At 37.0% G+C, this 14,292-nt stretch overlaps 3 protein-coding genes across 3 annotated transcripts in view; 1 reads left to right on the top strand and 2 right to left on the bottom strand.

The window, feature by feature from the left end:
• LOC109832682 (probable beta-D-xylosidase 7) lies at nucleotides 1,468-5,315 on the top strand. Its single transcript, XM_020400085.1, has 6 exons — nucleotides 1,468-1,917; nucleotides 2,525-2,821; nucleotides 2,893-3,062; nucleotides 3,235-3,332; nucleotides 3,429-4,187; nucleotides 4,589-5,315. Exons 1-6 carry the CDS (start codon nucleotides 1,516-1,518, stop codon nucleotides 5,176-5,178), a joined length of 2,316 nt encoding a protein of 771 aa, XP_020255674.1. The 5' UTR covers nucleotides 1,468-1,515; the 3' UTR covers nucleotides 5,179-5,315.
• Nucleotides 5,372-8,812, bottom strand: LOC109832510 (annexin D7-like). The gene is made up of 4 exons (XM_020399862.1): nucleotides 8,794-8,812; nucleotides 6,692-6,840; nucleotides 6,391-6,609; nucleotides 5,372-5,940 (listed from the first exon to the last, which is right to left on the bottom strand). The coding sequence occupies exons 1-4, from the start codon at nucleotides 8,810-8,812 to the stop codon at nucleotides 5,404-5,406; spliced, it is 924 nt and encodes a 307-aa protein (XP_020255451.1). The 3' UTR covers nucleotides 5,372-5,403.
• The window catches only part of LOC109832509 (metallophosphoesterase 1-like), a 6,057-nt gene continuing 550 nt past the window's right edge, over nucleotides 8,786-14,292 (bottom strand). The window contains exons 3-4 of the mRNA XM_020399861.1: nucleotides 14,127-14,290; nucleotides 8,786-9,144 (exon numbers count right to left, since the gene is read on the bottom strand). Of these exons, the coding sequence (XP_020255450.1) occupies nucleotides 8,877-9,144; nucleotides 14,127-14,290 (432 nt within the window). The 3' untranslated portion in view covers nucleotides 8,786-8,876. The remainder of the gene's footprint in view (nucleotides 9,145-14,126; nucleotides 14,291-14,292) is intronic.

The following is a 14,292-nucleotide window of genomic DNA, read 5'->3' as shown; positions in this document are numbered from 1 at the left end:
GTGGAGTATGGGAATGGGATGAAGGATGGGCCGCATTCACGTGCATGCGGTCCCGAAATTAATTAATACGCGACTACACTGAACAAGTCCAAACTGGGTCTAATTAACTATTACGGAATAAATATCTTTCTCATAAGTTTATGATGATAAGATTTGGCCAGCTGGTCAACCAACAATGTTATCTACTGGCTTGAATTCAAGAAAAAGCATTACTTATATAAAATGTGAACGCTAGATGTTTTCTGACCTCGTGCGGAGACGCAAATACTACTATATATGAATTCTGATAGGATCCGTGAGAATTTGAGTGATATTAATATATTGGGTAAGTTGATTATGATGCACCAAACAGCCACCATAGAACGCTTTATGAGTACGCAATTAATGCAGAAATAAAGCCCCTTTTGTTCATTTTGTTTTCTTAGGAATATTATAACGATTTCATGACTCTAATCTCATGTGGGCCTCCCTGTACTGTAGCAGAAGAGAGTGTGATTGAGGGTGTATCCGATGATGTGCCGGTAACGCCTCCCTATTTTTTAAGTTATGAAGACAGATATAAGTATTAAAAGATTAGGGTGTTCATTGACGAGATTCTTTTCACAAAGAAGGAAAGAAGACACTAGACAAAAGACAAAACCAAGTTACAGAAAGATAGAATAATTGCAGGAGGAGTCAGAGGTTCAGCCTATTGTTGTCCAACCTTTTGAAATTTGTGACCAACCCTTTTGTTTATTTATTTTTAGTCCCCACTTTACTCTTTGCTGACTCATCCCTTCCCAAATTAATTTGCATTTTCGCCCCCAAATTAGTGTTTCATTTGGCCAGCTGGCTCGGATCCCGTCACCCCCAGTTCTCATCTCCCTCTCATTATCCTGCTTGAACCAGTCCAAGCTCTATGAGGTGAGAATGCGTTTACCCTCACCGCAGGTGACCGTGTTCAGCTCTAGTTTGAAAGATGGCGGGACGTGAGCACCGGTCCAACGGCTACTTTTGTTATGTCTCCTCCGTATACTTCAAAAGCTGACTCCTTTGTCTTTTCCCAAAATAACTTTTATCTTTACTCCCTCAAGAGCTCATTGAGGGGTTGTTTGGTTGTATGCTTTCATCACTTTACATTGTTTGTTTAAATTCTCTTTTACATGAAAAGCTTACATCTTTTGATGAGGTGTCACCGAAAGCAAAATCACCAAAATTAGGAGTGATTTTGTTGGAAAGCTGACACAATGTCATAAATGTGTCCAAAAAATAATAAAAAAGTCAAAACCTTGTAGAAAGTGGTGAGGTGGATAACCACTTTCTATTTTGTGTCATAAATCCTCTAGTTTACATTATACTATCCAAACAATGTAATAATACTATTATTTTAGGATTCACAAAGATTCATAACCAAACAATGTAAACACTCGAATGGAAAATGGTGAGGTGGATAACCACTTTCTATTTTGTGTCATAATTTGGTGCTCCTGTATACAAACCTCCTCATCCTCTTCGTCTCTAGCTCAAATTCAAACCATGAAGCCCAACAAAGCTCTCTCACTACTTCTCTTCTTCATTACCTTAACCCGATTTCGGCTAATCCTCTCGTTGACCCCTCCGTTCTCTTGTGACCCATCAAATTCACTAACAAAAACCCACTTGTTTTGCAACAGTGCATTGTCCATTAGCAAGAGAGCTGATGATCTCATCTCAAAACTATCTTTAGAGGAGAAGATAGCTCAGCTGGGCGATATCGCCCCTCCAATTGATCGGCTGGGGATTCCGGGCTACAAATGGTGGTCTGAGTCTCTTCACGGGGTGTCGAACTCCGGCAAGGGGATACATTTCAACGGAGCAATTCAATCTGCTACGAGTTTTCCTCAAGTTATTCTCACTGCTGCCTCTTTCAATCCCAAACTCTGGTACCAAATAGGCCAGGTATAACCATTTTGATGTCATGATGAAGTTCGAAGTTTGAAGTATCATGTAGGTTTCTTATGTAAGTTTTTCTTATGTAAGTTTAGACTTTAGTAGGACAAGAGTTTTGCTTACGAGTAAGCCCCATTTTAATAGAGCATCTCATTTATTTGTCTTTGGTATACTTTCCATCACATGGTTGCATCCATAGTTTGATCCTAGCCTAACCTTGGAGCTTATATCGTCTTATTTCATAGTAAAAGCTATTGAAATCACAATGTTGAAGTCACATAAACACAAGGACCAGCCAATTTCATGAACAGTGCATCACGCATTAGGGGGACACCTCACATGTCCCCTATTTGGGGGGCCCTGTAGCAGCACCCTAAAGTTTGAAGTCTATTTTAGACGCCACTATCCATTTAATAGAGCATTTAAAGCATACTTGAAACTAGTTTCAGTCTTTTGACTATGAGAATATAGTTCTAAGAGTTTGATCATGAACAAGAACTAGTTTCAACCTGAACATGAGAGTATAGTTCTAAGAGTTTGATCATGAACAAGAACTAGTTTCAATCTTTTGACTATGAGAATCAGCAGGACTAAGGAATTGTTACATTAATTGAAGGTTATTGGGACAGAAGCTAGGGCAATCTACAACGCAGGACAAGCCGAAGGGCTAACTTTCTGGTCGCCAAACATAAATATATTCAGAGACCCGAGATGGGGCAGAGGTCAAGAGACACCGGGAGAGGATCCTATGATGAGTGGAAAATATGCAATCTCCTATGTTAGGGGACTCCAGGGGAATTCCTACAATGGAAACAACTCTGAAGAGCTTAAGGTTTCAGCTTGCTGCAAGCACTTCACAGCTTACGACATGGACAATTGGAAGGGGAAAACTCGATACACGTTTAATGCGATGGTAAACTATTGATGAGATTGAATATATCGTTGATGGGGATTATAAGAATTGGTTGTTGGTTTTGGTTTCAGGTATCTGTACAGGATTTGGAGGATACTTATCAGCCTCCTTTTAGGAGTTGCATTCAAGAGGCTCAAGCTAGTGGAGTGATGTGCTCTTATAATCAAGTCAATGGAGTGCCCACTTGTGCTGATTACAATTTTCTAACCAAAACTGCAAGGGGTTCTTGGGGATTCTATGGGTAAATACAAAAAATATAAGCTCCCACTTGCAATGCTTTCTTTCAATTCAGATTTGGCTACATAGTGGAACTTTTAGTGGAAACTTTAGGTGTTACTGTCTCTAGGCAGACACATTACAAGTATCAACAACTACCAAGCACTAACATAATCCCTGTTTTTGTGATGGAAAAGATACATCACCTCAGACTGTGATGCAGTTTCCATCATCCATGATGCTCAGGGATATGCAAAGACGTCAGAAGATGCAGTTGCAGATGTTCTCAAAGCCGGTATGAAATGTTCAGATAGTGAATGCCTACTTCTATTGATAGAAGCTAATTGTTATTTTCTTGTCATATAAATTACATGATCTATCCAAATTTCAGGAATGGATGTGAATTGTGGTACCTATGTGCAAAAGTATGCTGCCTCAGCCGTACAACAAGGAAAACTTTCAGAATCAGACATTAACCGAGCACTTCACAACCTCTTCTCAATCAGAATGAGGCTCGGTCTCTTCAATGGCGACCCAAAAACTCATCTATATGGAAAGCTCTCTCCCGATCAAGTCTGCACAAAGAAGGCCAGGAATTTAGCCCTTGAAGCAGCGAAAGAAGGCATAGTCCTACTAAAGAACTCACCTAATCCCCTCCCTTTGACAAAATCGAAGATCACTTCCCTTGGTGTGATTGGCCCGAATGCAAACATTGTTATGTTAGGAAACTATGCAGGGCCTCCTTGCACTTCCATAACTCCTCTTCAAGCACTTCAGAGTAACGTTAAAAACACCAAATTTGTGCAAGGGTGTGAAAATGTGGCTTGTGCATCAGGCTCAATAGAAGAAGCTGTAAAGTTAGCCAAGTCAGTAGACCAAATTGTTATGTTCATGGGGTTAGATCTCACTCAAGAGAGGGAGGAACTCGATAGAGTGGATTTAGTGTTGCCCGGGATGCAGCAAACACTAATTACAGAGGTGGCCAAAGTAGCGAAGAAGCCGGTGATCTTGGTTCTACTGTGTGGTGGTCCTGTGGATGTTAGTTTTGCGAAGGATGATAAGAATATTGGGGGAATATTGTGGGCTGGTTATCCTGGTGAGGCTGGTGGACTGGCTATTGCTGATGTTATCTTTGGCAAACACAATCCAGGTGGAGTTTTCTTCTCAGTTTTTTTTGGTAGCCCTCGATGGTCAACAAGAAGCCAATATAACGATCATAGGAAGTTTATTTCATCAAATGAGTACAAATAGTAACTCCAACCCTCATGCATCACACTAACCATAAAACATAATGATGTGATAACAATTAAAAGTAAATTAAACTATGTCAGATAAAATTCAATGTGCCAAAGGCACATTGAAATTTATTCAACTTAGTTAAAGAAAGAACTGTAATAAATCTATAAGTAATCCAAACAAGTTGATCTATAAATTCACATGAACGGTTATCCAACTTATGGCTCTAAAGATGCATTTAATTTAATTTTCTAATTTACTATTAGTATTCTGAAATGCTAGGGCTCAAATCTTGAAAGTGAATTATGATTGCAGGGGGGAGATTACCAGTTACATGGTACCCGCAGGACTTCACAAAGGTCCCAATGACCGATATGAGGATGAGAGCTGACCCTGCCTCCGGATATCCAGGCAGAACCTATCGTTTCTTTACAGGCACTCCAGTCTTCAAATTTGGCTATGGCCTCAGCTACTCAACTTACTCTTACGAATTCACCTCAAGAACTCAGAGTTCCCTCTACATGAACAAAACAATCAGTCTCCAATCTGTCAAGGACTCACAAAACACCATCAGCTATGATATATCAGACTTGGGCACTGATGAATGTCAACAGCTTGCATTTCCTGCAGCATTGAGAGTAAGAAATCACGGGCCAATGCCCGGAAAGCATTCGGTGCTTCTTTTCTTAAAAAGAGCTAATGTTCATGGTGGAAGGCCAATGAAACAATTGATTGGGTTCGAGAGTGTAGACCTTGCTGCTGGAGAGAATACACATATCGAGTTTGCTTTGAGACCTTGTGAGCATTTGAGCAGGATTGGGGAAGATGGCAAGATGTTGATAGATGCAGAGTCTCATTTCTTGGTGGCGGGGGACGAAGAATTTGAATTTAACATATTGGGCTGAAGTTTGTTGGTTCAAAGTTTGAACATTTTGGCTCAAGGAGATGCACTTGGATTTTTCTTGAATAATGCAATCAAAGAGATTAATGTTTACTTCTATTAGAAATGGCCTTTGATGCAATTCCAGAATCCATTCATATTCATCCATTCTACATTTTTAAAATCTTTATTGAAATAATCTTTTATGATTTTTACAACTCGATATTGCAATGAACACCAAGTCACTGGTTCAGGCACGCCTCAGAAGTGCAATAAGGACGTCGCCAACCAAACTATAGGCTCCGTCAGTATTATAACAGCTGGAATTGTTGAATTCGTTTCTTATAAGACTTTCCAGGGACCATCCAGTCTTTGCAGTGAAGGTAGCATTAATCTGCCTAATATCAGTCCCTGCTCTCGTCACTACTATTCTTATCAGAGTCTCTTGGGCATTGCCAGTTTTAAGTGCTGCTCGCAGTTGCTTTGCAAATTGCTTCTCTGGGGACTGAATGCATCGGATTACAACACGAAGTTGTTTTCCAAACTCTCCACACCTGTCCTTCTTTAAGAACTTGATGAATTCATGCCCATAGAGTTGTTTGTAAGAGGAAAGGATTGATTTTATCTGACAAGTGCTTCTTTGACTCAGAATTGAAATGATGCTGTTTTGATCAACGTATTTGCCACTGCCAACAGCTTCATATAGTGTTTTTGCATCGCACATTGAGAGGCTCACATCGACTCTAGCAGTGCTGTAGTTGCTAGAATTAAGGACTGCTACAAGAATCTACAAAAGCCCGAATTTTTTTAAATGTCAGTCTGAGGTTCATGCAACAAAGTGCAATAACAATGATTATTACTATTATTTTGGTATATAGACCCCCTTAAATCATGTGTATTTGTAAAACTACCACTAAATCTCAGTATTTTGTAAAACTTCCCTCAAATCATCAACTTTGGAAAAAAATTATATACCCTCAAATCAACAAATCATCAATTTTGTTGGATATGGTATCTTGGCCAGTAAACTTTTGACTATTCTTTTTATATCGCAGTCACAAATTAGGCTATCCAAGTTGATAACTTATTAGAATGGGTTTTTTTCCCTTTCAAATTTGATGATTTGGGGGGTATTTTTTGCAAATACTAAGATTTTGGGGGTAGTTTTGCAAATATGCGTGATGTAAGGGTTATATCTACACATACCAAAAACCCTTATAGTTGATGTAAGAGTTACCTCTTTAAGAATACCGCTCATTTTGTATGAAATATCTTGCCTGAGATCAGCATTGTATCGTGAATGATAGGCTTCCTTAACAATTCTGAGGTCCGAAGAAGAACGGGTGCATATGATCTCAGTTAGTATGCTGAGATCCAAGCTTCTACCAGAGAATGTTCTTCTGATAATCTCAGCATCTCGGTTATGGGGTTCGCTCAGTTGAAGATATAACACCCTCTGCATAGAGTTTCTTAGTATCAAGAATATGTAAAAATTTGTATTTGTAACGCACTGAAGCCAGTTTTTAGAAACACTTAACTGTAAACAGATTGCTCTTTTGAGAGAGGAGCTGCAGGAGGTCTTGGTTATAGACAAAACTGTAAGTCTGACGAACAAACTTTAGCTCTTCAGTGTTTCTGTGGGCAATAATCTCTACAATTTTGCTTTGGTCACTTGATGAACCATTTCCTGTATTTTAGTTAAAAAAAATTTAGCTAAAATGAATAAAAGAATATCAAATCACCTTTAACTATGATAGTAAAAGACAATAGAATCATGTAATAGAACAAAACGATAATAGAATCATGTTGATAGAGAAAAACTATGATAGTAAATGATAATAGAATCATGTAATTTATGAATTTTATTTGGTTTATCTGTCAATGGATAGGTCCATCGTACTTCAGAAACTTCTATTTCATGACTTGTTTAGTGGACTATTTAGATATTTTGCTAACTTCAATATTCTTTGTTGACTCAAATCTTGTGTAAAATAACGAGCATCAATGAATCTTTCCAGTGCTTCAACTTTTAAGTGTGTGAAGGTAAGAATTAAGAGATCATATTGTGCAATACTGTGTGATATGATATTCGGTCTAAGCTTTTAGGAAATGACAACAATGACATCAAAATCATGCATTAGTATTCTGTTACATTAATGACTAAAACTTGATCAAAGTAACTGTGAATAAAGAAAATCACTAAACTAACGAGAGGAAGAGAATATAATGGCCCAAAACATGAAATAAAAGAACAATATCTCTAGTTTGACATTGAGTAATAATAGCTTTATTTTTATTTATATTTCAGTGAACTCTATCTCGATGAAATGCTCAAGATCGAATGACTTGCTGAATATCTGAAAACCAAAATCTTTACCATTAAGGAAACAATGGAGGTGATAGCAATCGGCTCCATATTTCTTGGAAAGGTTTTTCGTTTCCATGTCAAAGCTAAGCAAATTGAAAAGATTTTGAACTCTACCAGAGTCATTTTATAGGCAGCAATCTCCAATCTTGAACATTACGATTTCTCAAAAGCAAGACAAAAGGAGGATGGAGAATAAAAACAATCATTATCCTGCATGAAGAACATATCCTGGCTTCCAATTTCAACCATAATCTTCTAACAACACTTCACTTTCTCACAGACTTTGGTTTCGTTAATAATAGTATAGGTTTCTCAGCTAAAAAAAGAATATGCCATGCTGATATGTTCCCTTCTGACTCTATACTTTGAGGCAGACATACACAAAAAGAGAGACTTAGACTTCGTGTGCACGAGGGAAGCTAGTATGCAGTTTCCAGTGTAGAGAACCAATATCTCATAATGAAAAGACAACCGTCGAGCACTAATTTTTTGAGTTTTCATGGGACAGGGTATGTTCAAATACTTGTGGAATAAGATGATGTATGAATCAGACAATCCTAACTTTTCTTTTTGTTTGCCAGATAACAAAGTACCATTCTGATAAAGTCATCATATTCCTTACTCTTCTCACTTTTAGGGAACCGTTCACATTCTGTCCCAGAGTTGCAGGATATGTCAATGATGTACTTGCGTTTGATGCCTTCTAGGGACTCTTCTCAACTTCAGGCTTGATGGATACTGTATCTAAACAAAAGCAAAGGGAAAAGCATGCAAGCACATGGAAAAGGGCAGGTTCATAATTTTTACGGCGTATGTCCTCCTAAGGTGCTGTTTGGTTGACTGCAAGTTTAGTTGCAACGCAAGTGTTAGTTGCATGCAAATGCCGTTATTGTAAATAATGTCACATGTAGGTATAGTCACAATTTCCTGGTTCAGTTTTAAAACGTTGCAGTTTATAGCTATAGATATACTTGTTACCAGTTTTGCAGTATTATTGCCTTTTTTTTTTGATGTAGGCTGTGATTACAGTTATAATTTAAAGTCCCATTTGCAGATATATGCATAAGTAGTCAATTGCAATTGGACATCTTTTTGCAACTACAGTTTAACTGTATTTCAATTGCCGTGCTGACAGAAAATAACCCAATCACAGGCAGGCAGGTACAATTATAATCCCTACAGTTGAAGCAAACCAAACAGCTCCTAAATGGAAGAGGCTTCAGACAATAGCAGAAGCTGCAGCCACAGAATTTAAACCCAGATCTAATGAACCTGTGGGATTCATTTCCATGTATTACCAAATAATATTCATACATTGAACTGCATATTGCACAGAAAATCTCTCTTATTCAACATTAAAACAAGTGTATAAAATAAAAACTCCTTGCTACAGATGCTGCTGTTATTAACAGAATGAATATTGCAAGATAAGCAATTATTACATGCAATTCTTTGGGTAAGGAGCAGTGGCTCACTGTTACTTCCTTGTTCTGTCCGAAGGTGGCAATGACGAAACCAGGTTTTGCCTTCGCAGCCCACGTCAAAGCTGGCACAGTCACCTTTCTTATCCCATTGCTATGAAGATAGTCATCAAACTGGTGTGTATGAGCACCGAATACCATTCTGTAGAAAATTAGGAAACAACAATTACATATACTCTGCTGAGCTACGTATATGAAGACGCAAAGAGAACTGTACACAATTACAATATAGTTCAGGAAATATAATTTACTAGTTCTTTTTTTAAAATATAATTTACTAGTTCTTGAAGATGTAGAGTTGCACTGTCCAATTAAAGAACAGTTGTCATGCAAAACATGGGCTCTGCCAAAAGAAGGATATAAAAATGGCTCTAACGCCTCGTTTGGTACGTGGGAATGAAGACAAGTGAGAATGGAATGGAAGAAAGAATAGAATGGAATGTATGTGAAATTGGAATGGTCATTCCCATTCTTTTGTTTGGGTGCGTTTGTAGAATGAAGCTAGAATGAAAATCTAATTCACATTCTCATGTTTGGTATCACTAGTTCACAAGTGAGAATGGAATCTCATTTTCTAATAATGCCCTTATAACAACATAGATTTTTAATAAGATAAAAACAAACATTAATGATAATAACTAAAAAATTTATTTATGCATATGTTATATTAATCTAGGTATGTGTTATACTAATGCGCATGTTATCGATCAGGTGTATGTTTCGTTTATATTTTTTAAACAATTCTCACTATTTCTTCATATGTTATATTAATCTAGGTATGTGTTATAATAATGCCCTTATACCTCTATATGTAGTCTAGACATGATATGGTTTTGATAATTTTAATATTTTGGCTAATTTCTCAGCGAGAGTTTTCTCTTTTCATAAATATTGGGTCAAATATTTTTCAATCAAAAGTTAGATTTATTGTTGTGCATGAACCATAATCAAACATGTACGCAATTGGTACATATAGTTCTCTATGGTGGGAAAACAATAGCAAAAGTTCAAAAAGAATATAATATGCTGGTGAAAATAATAGACTTTAAACATTAGTAAATAAACAAAAAAATTTGATTGACCAAAAAAAAAATATTGACATGAAAGAATTTCAATCAGCAAATAATATATAGTTTCAGTTGTATCTGTTTTTATATTAAATTGTGTTGCTCCTATGTTGAACAATTGTGATATAAGAGGCTAATGAAATATGTACCGCTAGTTTTAATATGCTACTGAAATATGTACCACTAGTTTTAATCCTTACCCCGCAAAAAATTCCTATTGTTCCTGAAATATGTACCACTAGTTTTAATCCTTACCCCGCAAAAAATTCCTATTGTTCGAATATAATTAGTAGCTGAGAGAAAATGAGAATACGTAGTCAATGTTCGAATATAATTAGTAGCTGAGAGAAAATGAGAATACGTAGTCAAAAGCCATGATTTTTAAATTGATCTTTATTATTAATATGGGTATAATTGAAAAAAAAACCTAACTAATTTGATTCTCCCCTTGAATGGGAATGATCATTCCCTATCTTCTCACTTAGAATGCCCATTCTCACAAAAAGTGGGAATGGTCATTCCATGGGAATGGTCATTCCAACATCTAAAAACAAGTTTTGTTTGGTATGAGGGAATAAGAAGTGAGAATGGCATTCCATTCCACCTCATTCCCGCGTACCAAACAGGGCCTAAGTCATTACAAAAAAGGAACAAGTCAAGACCAGGGGCAGCAGTCATGTGAAGAATTGAGAGAGCAGTTCCTAGATGAGAACTAGCATAGAGATATGATACAGAAGCATTTGAAGGGAACTGTTTTTTGAGCAATCAAATCTTCACAGACTTGGATAAAGGCACACTGGGTGAAAATAATAGGGCACATATATGTTACCTAAGCCGTACCCATACCCAACACGTACCCGTACCTGTACCCAAACTCCTTGGACACAGTCCTTGCATAAATGCATACATTTATTCGGGCATGTACTCAACTATACAATACATGTTTTGTCATACATTTTTTGGATATATATCGTACACTTCACACCCACATCTGAAACTCGTTGGACATAGCTCATGTTACGAATTATGATTTTAAAGGGTCGTTTAGATGTCTAGTTCAAGTAAAAAGCTAGTGCTTTTCCAATTTATAATCCACATAATAGAAGAAACATAAAACTATTATAGGAGTTTTAATTCTCATCCTTGTTCTCATATAAATTATTAATTCAAATAGATAATATATGTGTATATAAATATTTATATAGCCATGTCCCTGTACCCTACCTTTTACAAATTTGTCGTGTCCCGTACCCGCACCCATACCGGCAGCCGTACCCATGCAACATAGAGGCACATCATGAACCCTCCGTATCCCGTTTGTGAAAAGACAGCTTGAAAATCCAAATCACCATAAGCTTAAAACTTAAAAGTACAACATAACTGAAACAGTTTTAATATCAGAAAAAAATTGCCATCACCTAACATGACTGGCTGGACCTTTGTAAAGGTACATCATCAGTTTCATAAAAGAAAAATAAAGTTTGAGATGATAATAGCAATCAAAAGGTCAGCATCTCATCCCAGAGCGTCTCAGACATGTGATGGTAAAAATTCATTCACTCTGAAATCAAATGACTAAATGCAATGAAAAGTTAAAAAATAAAAATTATAGACTTTGTTAAAATATATCTCAAATACTTGTTGTTAGTCAAAAGAGGAAGCAGACTTCACCAGCAAGAAAAGCACACACACTATTCACTGTTGACCATCTATTGTTTTCATAAAGATCAGCATAGAAGAACTATAAATTACTAGTAGGAATGTAAGAGATTCTAGAACTCAAACAACCTTAACTTGAGGGAGTGAAAGATATATTCTGTCACATTTGAGGGAGTGTCTGACTCAACTCATATGGCCCTGCACTACCACTGTAAAACAAACACTAAGCAGATCAACTCAAGGATCAAATGCATTGTCAATTTAAGCAGTAGATAATTTCAACAAAAGCACATGACACTATAATAAGAAGCAAATTGGATACCTTGCATTGTACATTTAATATACAAGAACTTAATTGCTTCTCGCTGGGCACAAATATGAAAATAAAAGTTTAATCAATTTCAGGAGGCAACAAAATAAGACCTTATATAAAAATCCAATGCATATCAGGAAATATGCATATGCCTAGCTGTGAAAAGTTAAGTATAAAGAGAACCTAACTACTCATTGAGAAGAAGATAGACTGTGCTGATCAACAATTATGACATGGAACGGAAACTAAAAGCAAAAGTAAAGTAAATCTATCCACCAAGCTTCAATTCATTTTGTTGAGACAAATCAAAAAAATATAATACTTCTACTTCGCTAAAATATACATCACATTGACATTCTTCAACATTTGTCCGTTCCAATTAGGGCTAGCTATTCTATGAAGTTCAATGTGGCACAGCCCATAATGACTTCAGATGCCAACTATGCAAACACTAATCAGACTTCAGATGCCAACTATGCAAACACTAATCAGCTAGCTGAAGCAATCTATACAAACAGCTTGAAAAGTCAGCTCCTTTCACATGTTTCTTTGATACAGAAACCGCTTGATGTCACCTAGATCAAGTGTCCTATTGATCAACTCCCTACAGCTGTTCAAACAATTTGTATGACACACGTCATTGTGATAACCAACTCGTCAATGGGGAGATACAACTCCATAAGTGAATATGTTCAGTCATTGCTTTCCTTTACAGGTGCTTCCACTTGTTTTCTAGGAGATAATGAATCTGAATCCAACTACTTAAGATTTTTGGAACCAGACTTGTGCACAATTTTGCATATATGTTAATTATTTGGGGCAATAATTTCTCTTCCTCTTAATTTGCATTAGTTGATTTTAGCCTACAGGGTCAATTTGCATTACCCTTGCTCTCCTATGCAAGCTGCATCCATTTTGCATGCTCCCCACTTTAACTACATTATGAACTACAGTTATATGATTGAACATCTTTATTTATCACTCACTATTACTCTAAAATTTCCCTCATGTACAGTACAGTTAACCATAAAGATCAATATTTCAGGAAAGTAATGTTATACAATGTTTATCCAATGAAATCATTGTTAAAGAAAATAACAATGTAGATTCTATTTATCAAAATCTAAACAGTGACCGCCATACAAAAAACATATAGTCTTAAGGGAACTTCTTCACTATCAAATTCGATCAATAAAGCATGCAGACAAGGATGTATTGCCCAAAATCCTAACCTGAAACGGGATGAGAGACAGCACTTATGCCTATCCTCACTTGACAATTTAATGCATAAATACACAATACACGGTATGTAGTAGGCTGCGGTACGAATGCGGGTACGCAATTCGCCACTTAGAGCAATGAATTCAAGGTGTTTGTTTTTTTTTTTGGGGGGGGGGGGGCGGATGTGGGGGGGGCGGGATCAAGAAAACAAATACAAATGATTTATGCATTTCATTTTCATACAAAATACCTTAAATATTATCCTTTTTATGGAGTTCTTTTTTCCTTTCTATTTTTCTTTTCACATTAATTCGTGTAGTTCGTGTAGCGGATCATTGGCTTTCATTTCACGTTTTGTTAACATAGGTATAGATATTTAGTTAGTTACAATAAAGTCATCGACTCATATTACTCTCTATTGTGCGCCCGCCCTCCCTTTCACTCAATTGCCCACCATGCCTGCCAGTAGGCGACTTGCACCACACCATACTTGTATAGCTGCGTTATGGCTAATTTGGGGAAACCAATTCGTGATTGGAGGGAATCGGCTCGCTCAAATGTACTAGAATTTGGTTTGTAAAAACGTTACAACGCGCTTTCTTTTTTTTTTTTTTTCGTTGGTGGTGCGGGGCGGGGGTGCCGGGTTCCAGAGAATCACGTAACTATGAATTAATGCAATAATAGAATCATGTCATCCCTCCATGAAGTTTGACAAATAATAGTAACTCAAGCACATATATCCGTTATATCGTTTAGAATAACTTTAGAAGGTAAGTAATGTATAGCTCAGATATAGATATAGATATAGATATATATTGGCCGGCAGACTGGAATGTATATTCCAAAGAAAGAAGCTTTATGTACCTCTCAATGATCGTTCTTGAACTCTCATAAGTGTGGCCAACAATAGTCTGCACCCCACAATAAGTGCGTCTTGTTGGTCCATGTAAGGGGAGGTGGAGTAGAACAACAGGCCCAGAACCAGGTGCCGCATCACTTGGTCTCCGGTCGGAGTTGCTGAAATCCACAC

This window comes from Asparagus officinalis, chromosome 3 (genome assembly GCF_001876935.1).
Source record: "Asparagus officinalis chromosome 3, Aspof.V1, whole genome shotgun sequence".
Lineage (NCBI taxonomy): Eukaryota > Viridiplantae > Streptophyta > Magnoliopsida > Asparagales > Asparagaceae > Asparagus > Asparagus officinalis.
The sequence above is the reverse complement of the archived record's forward strand: the minus strand, read 5'-3'. Positions and strand labels throughout refer to the sequence as shown.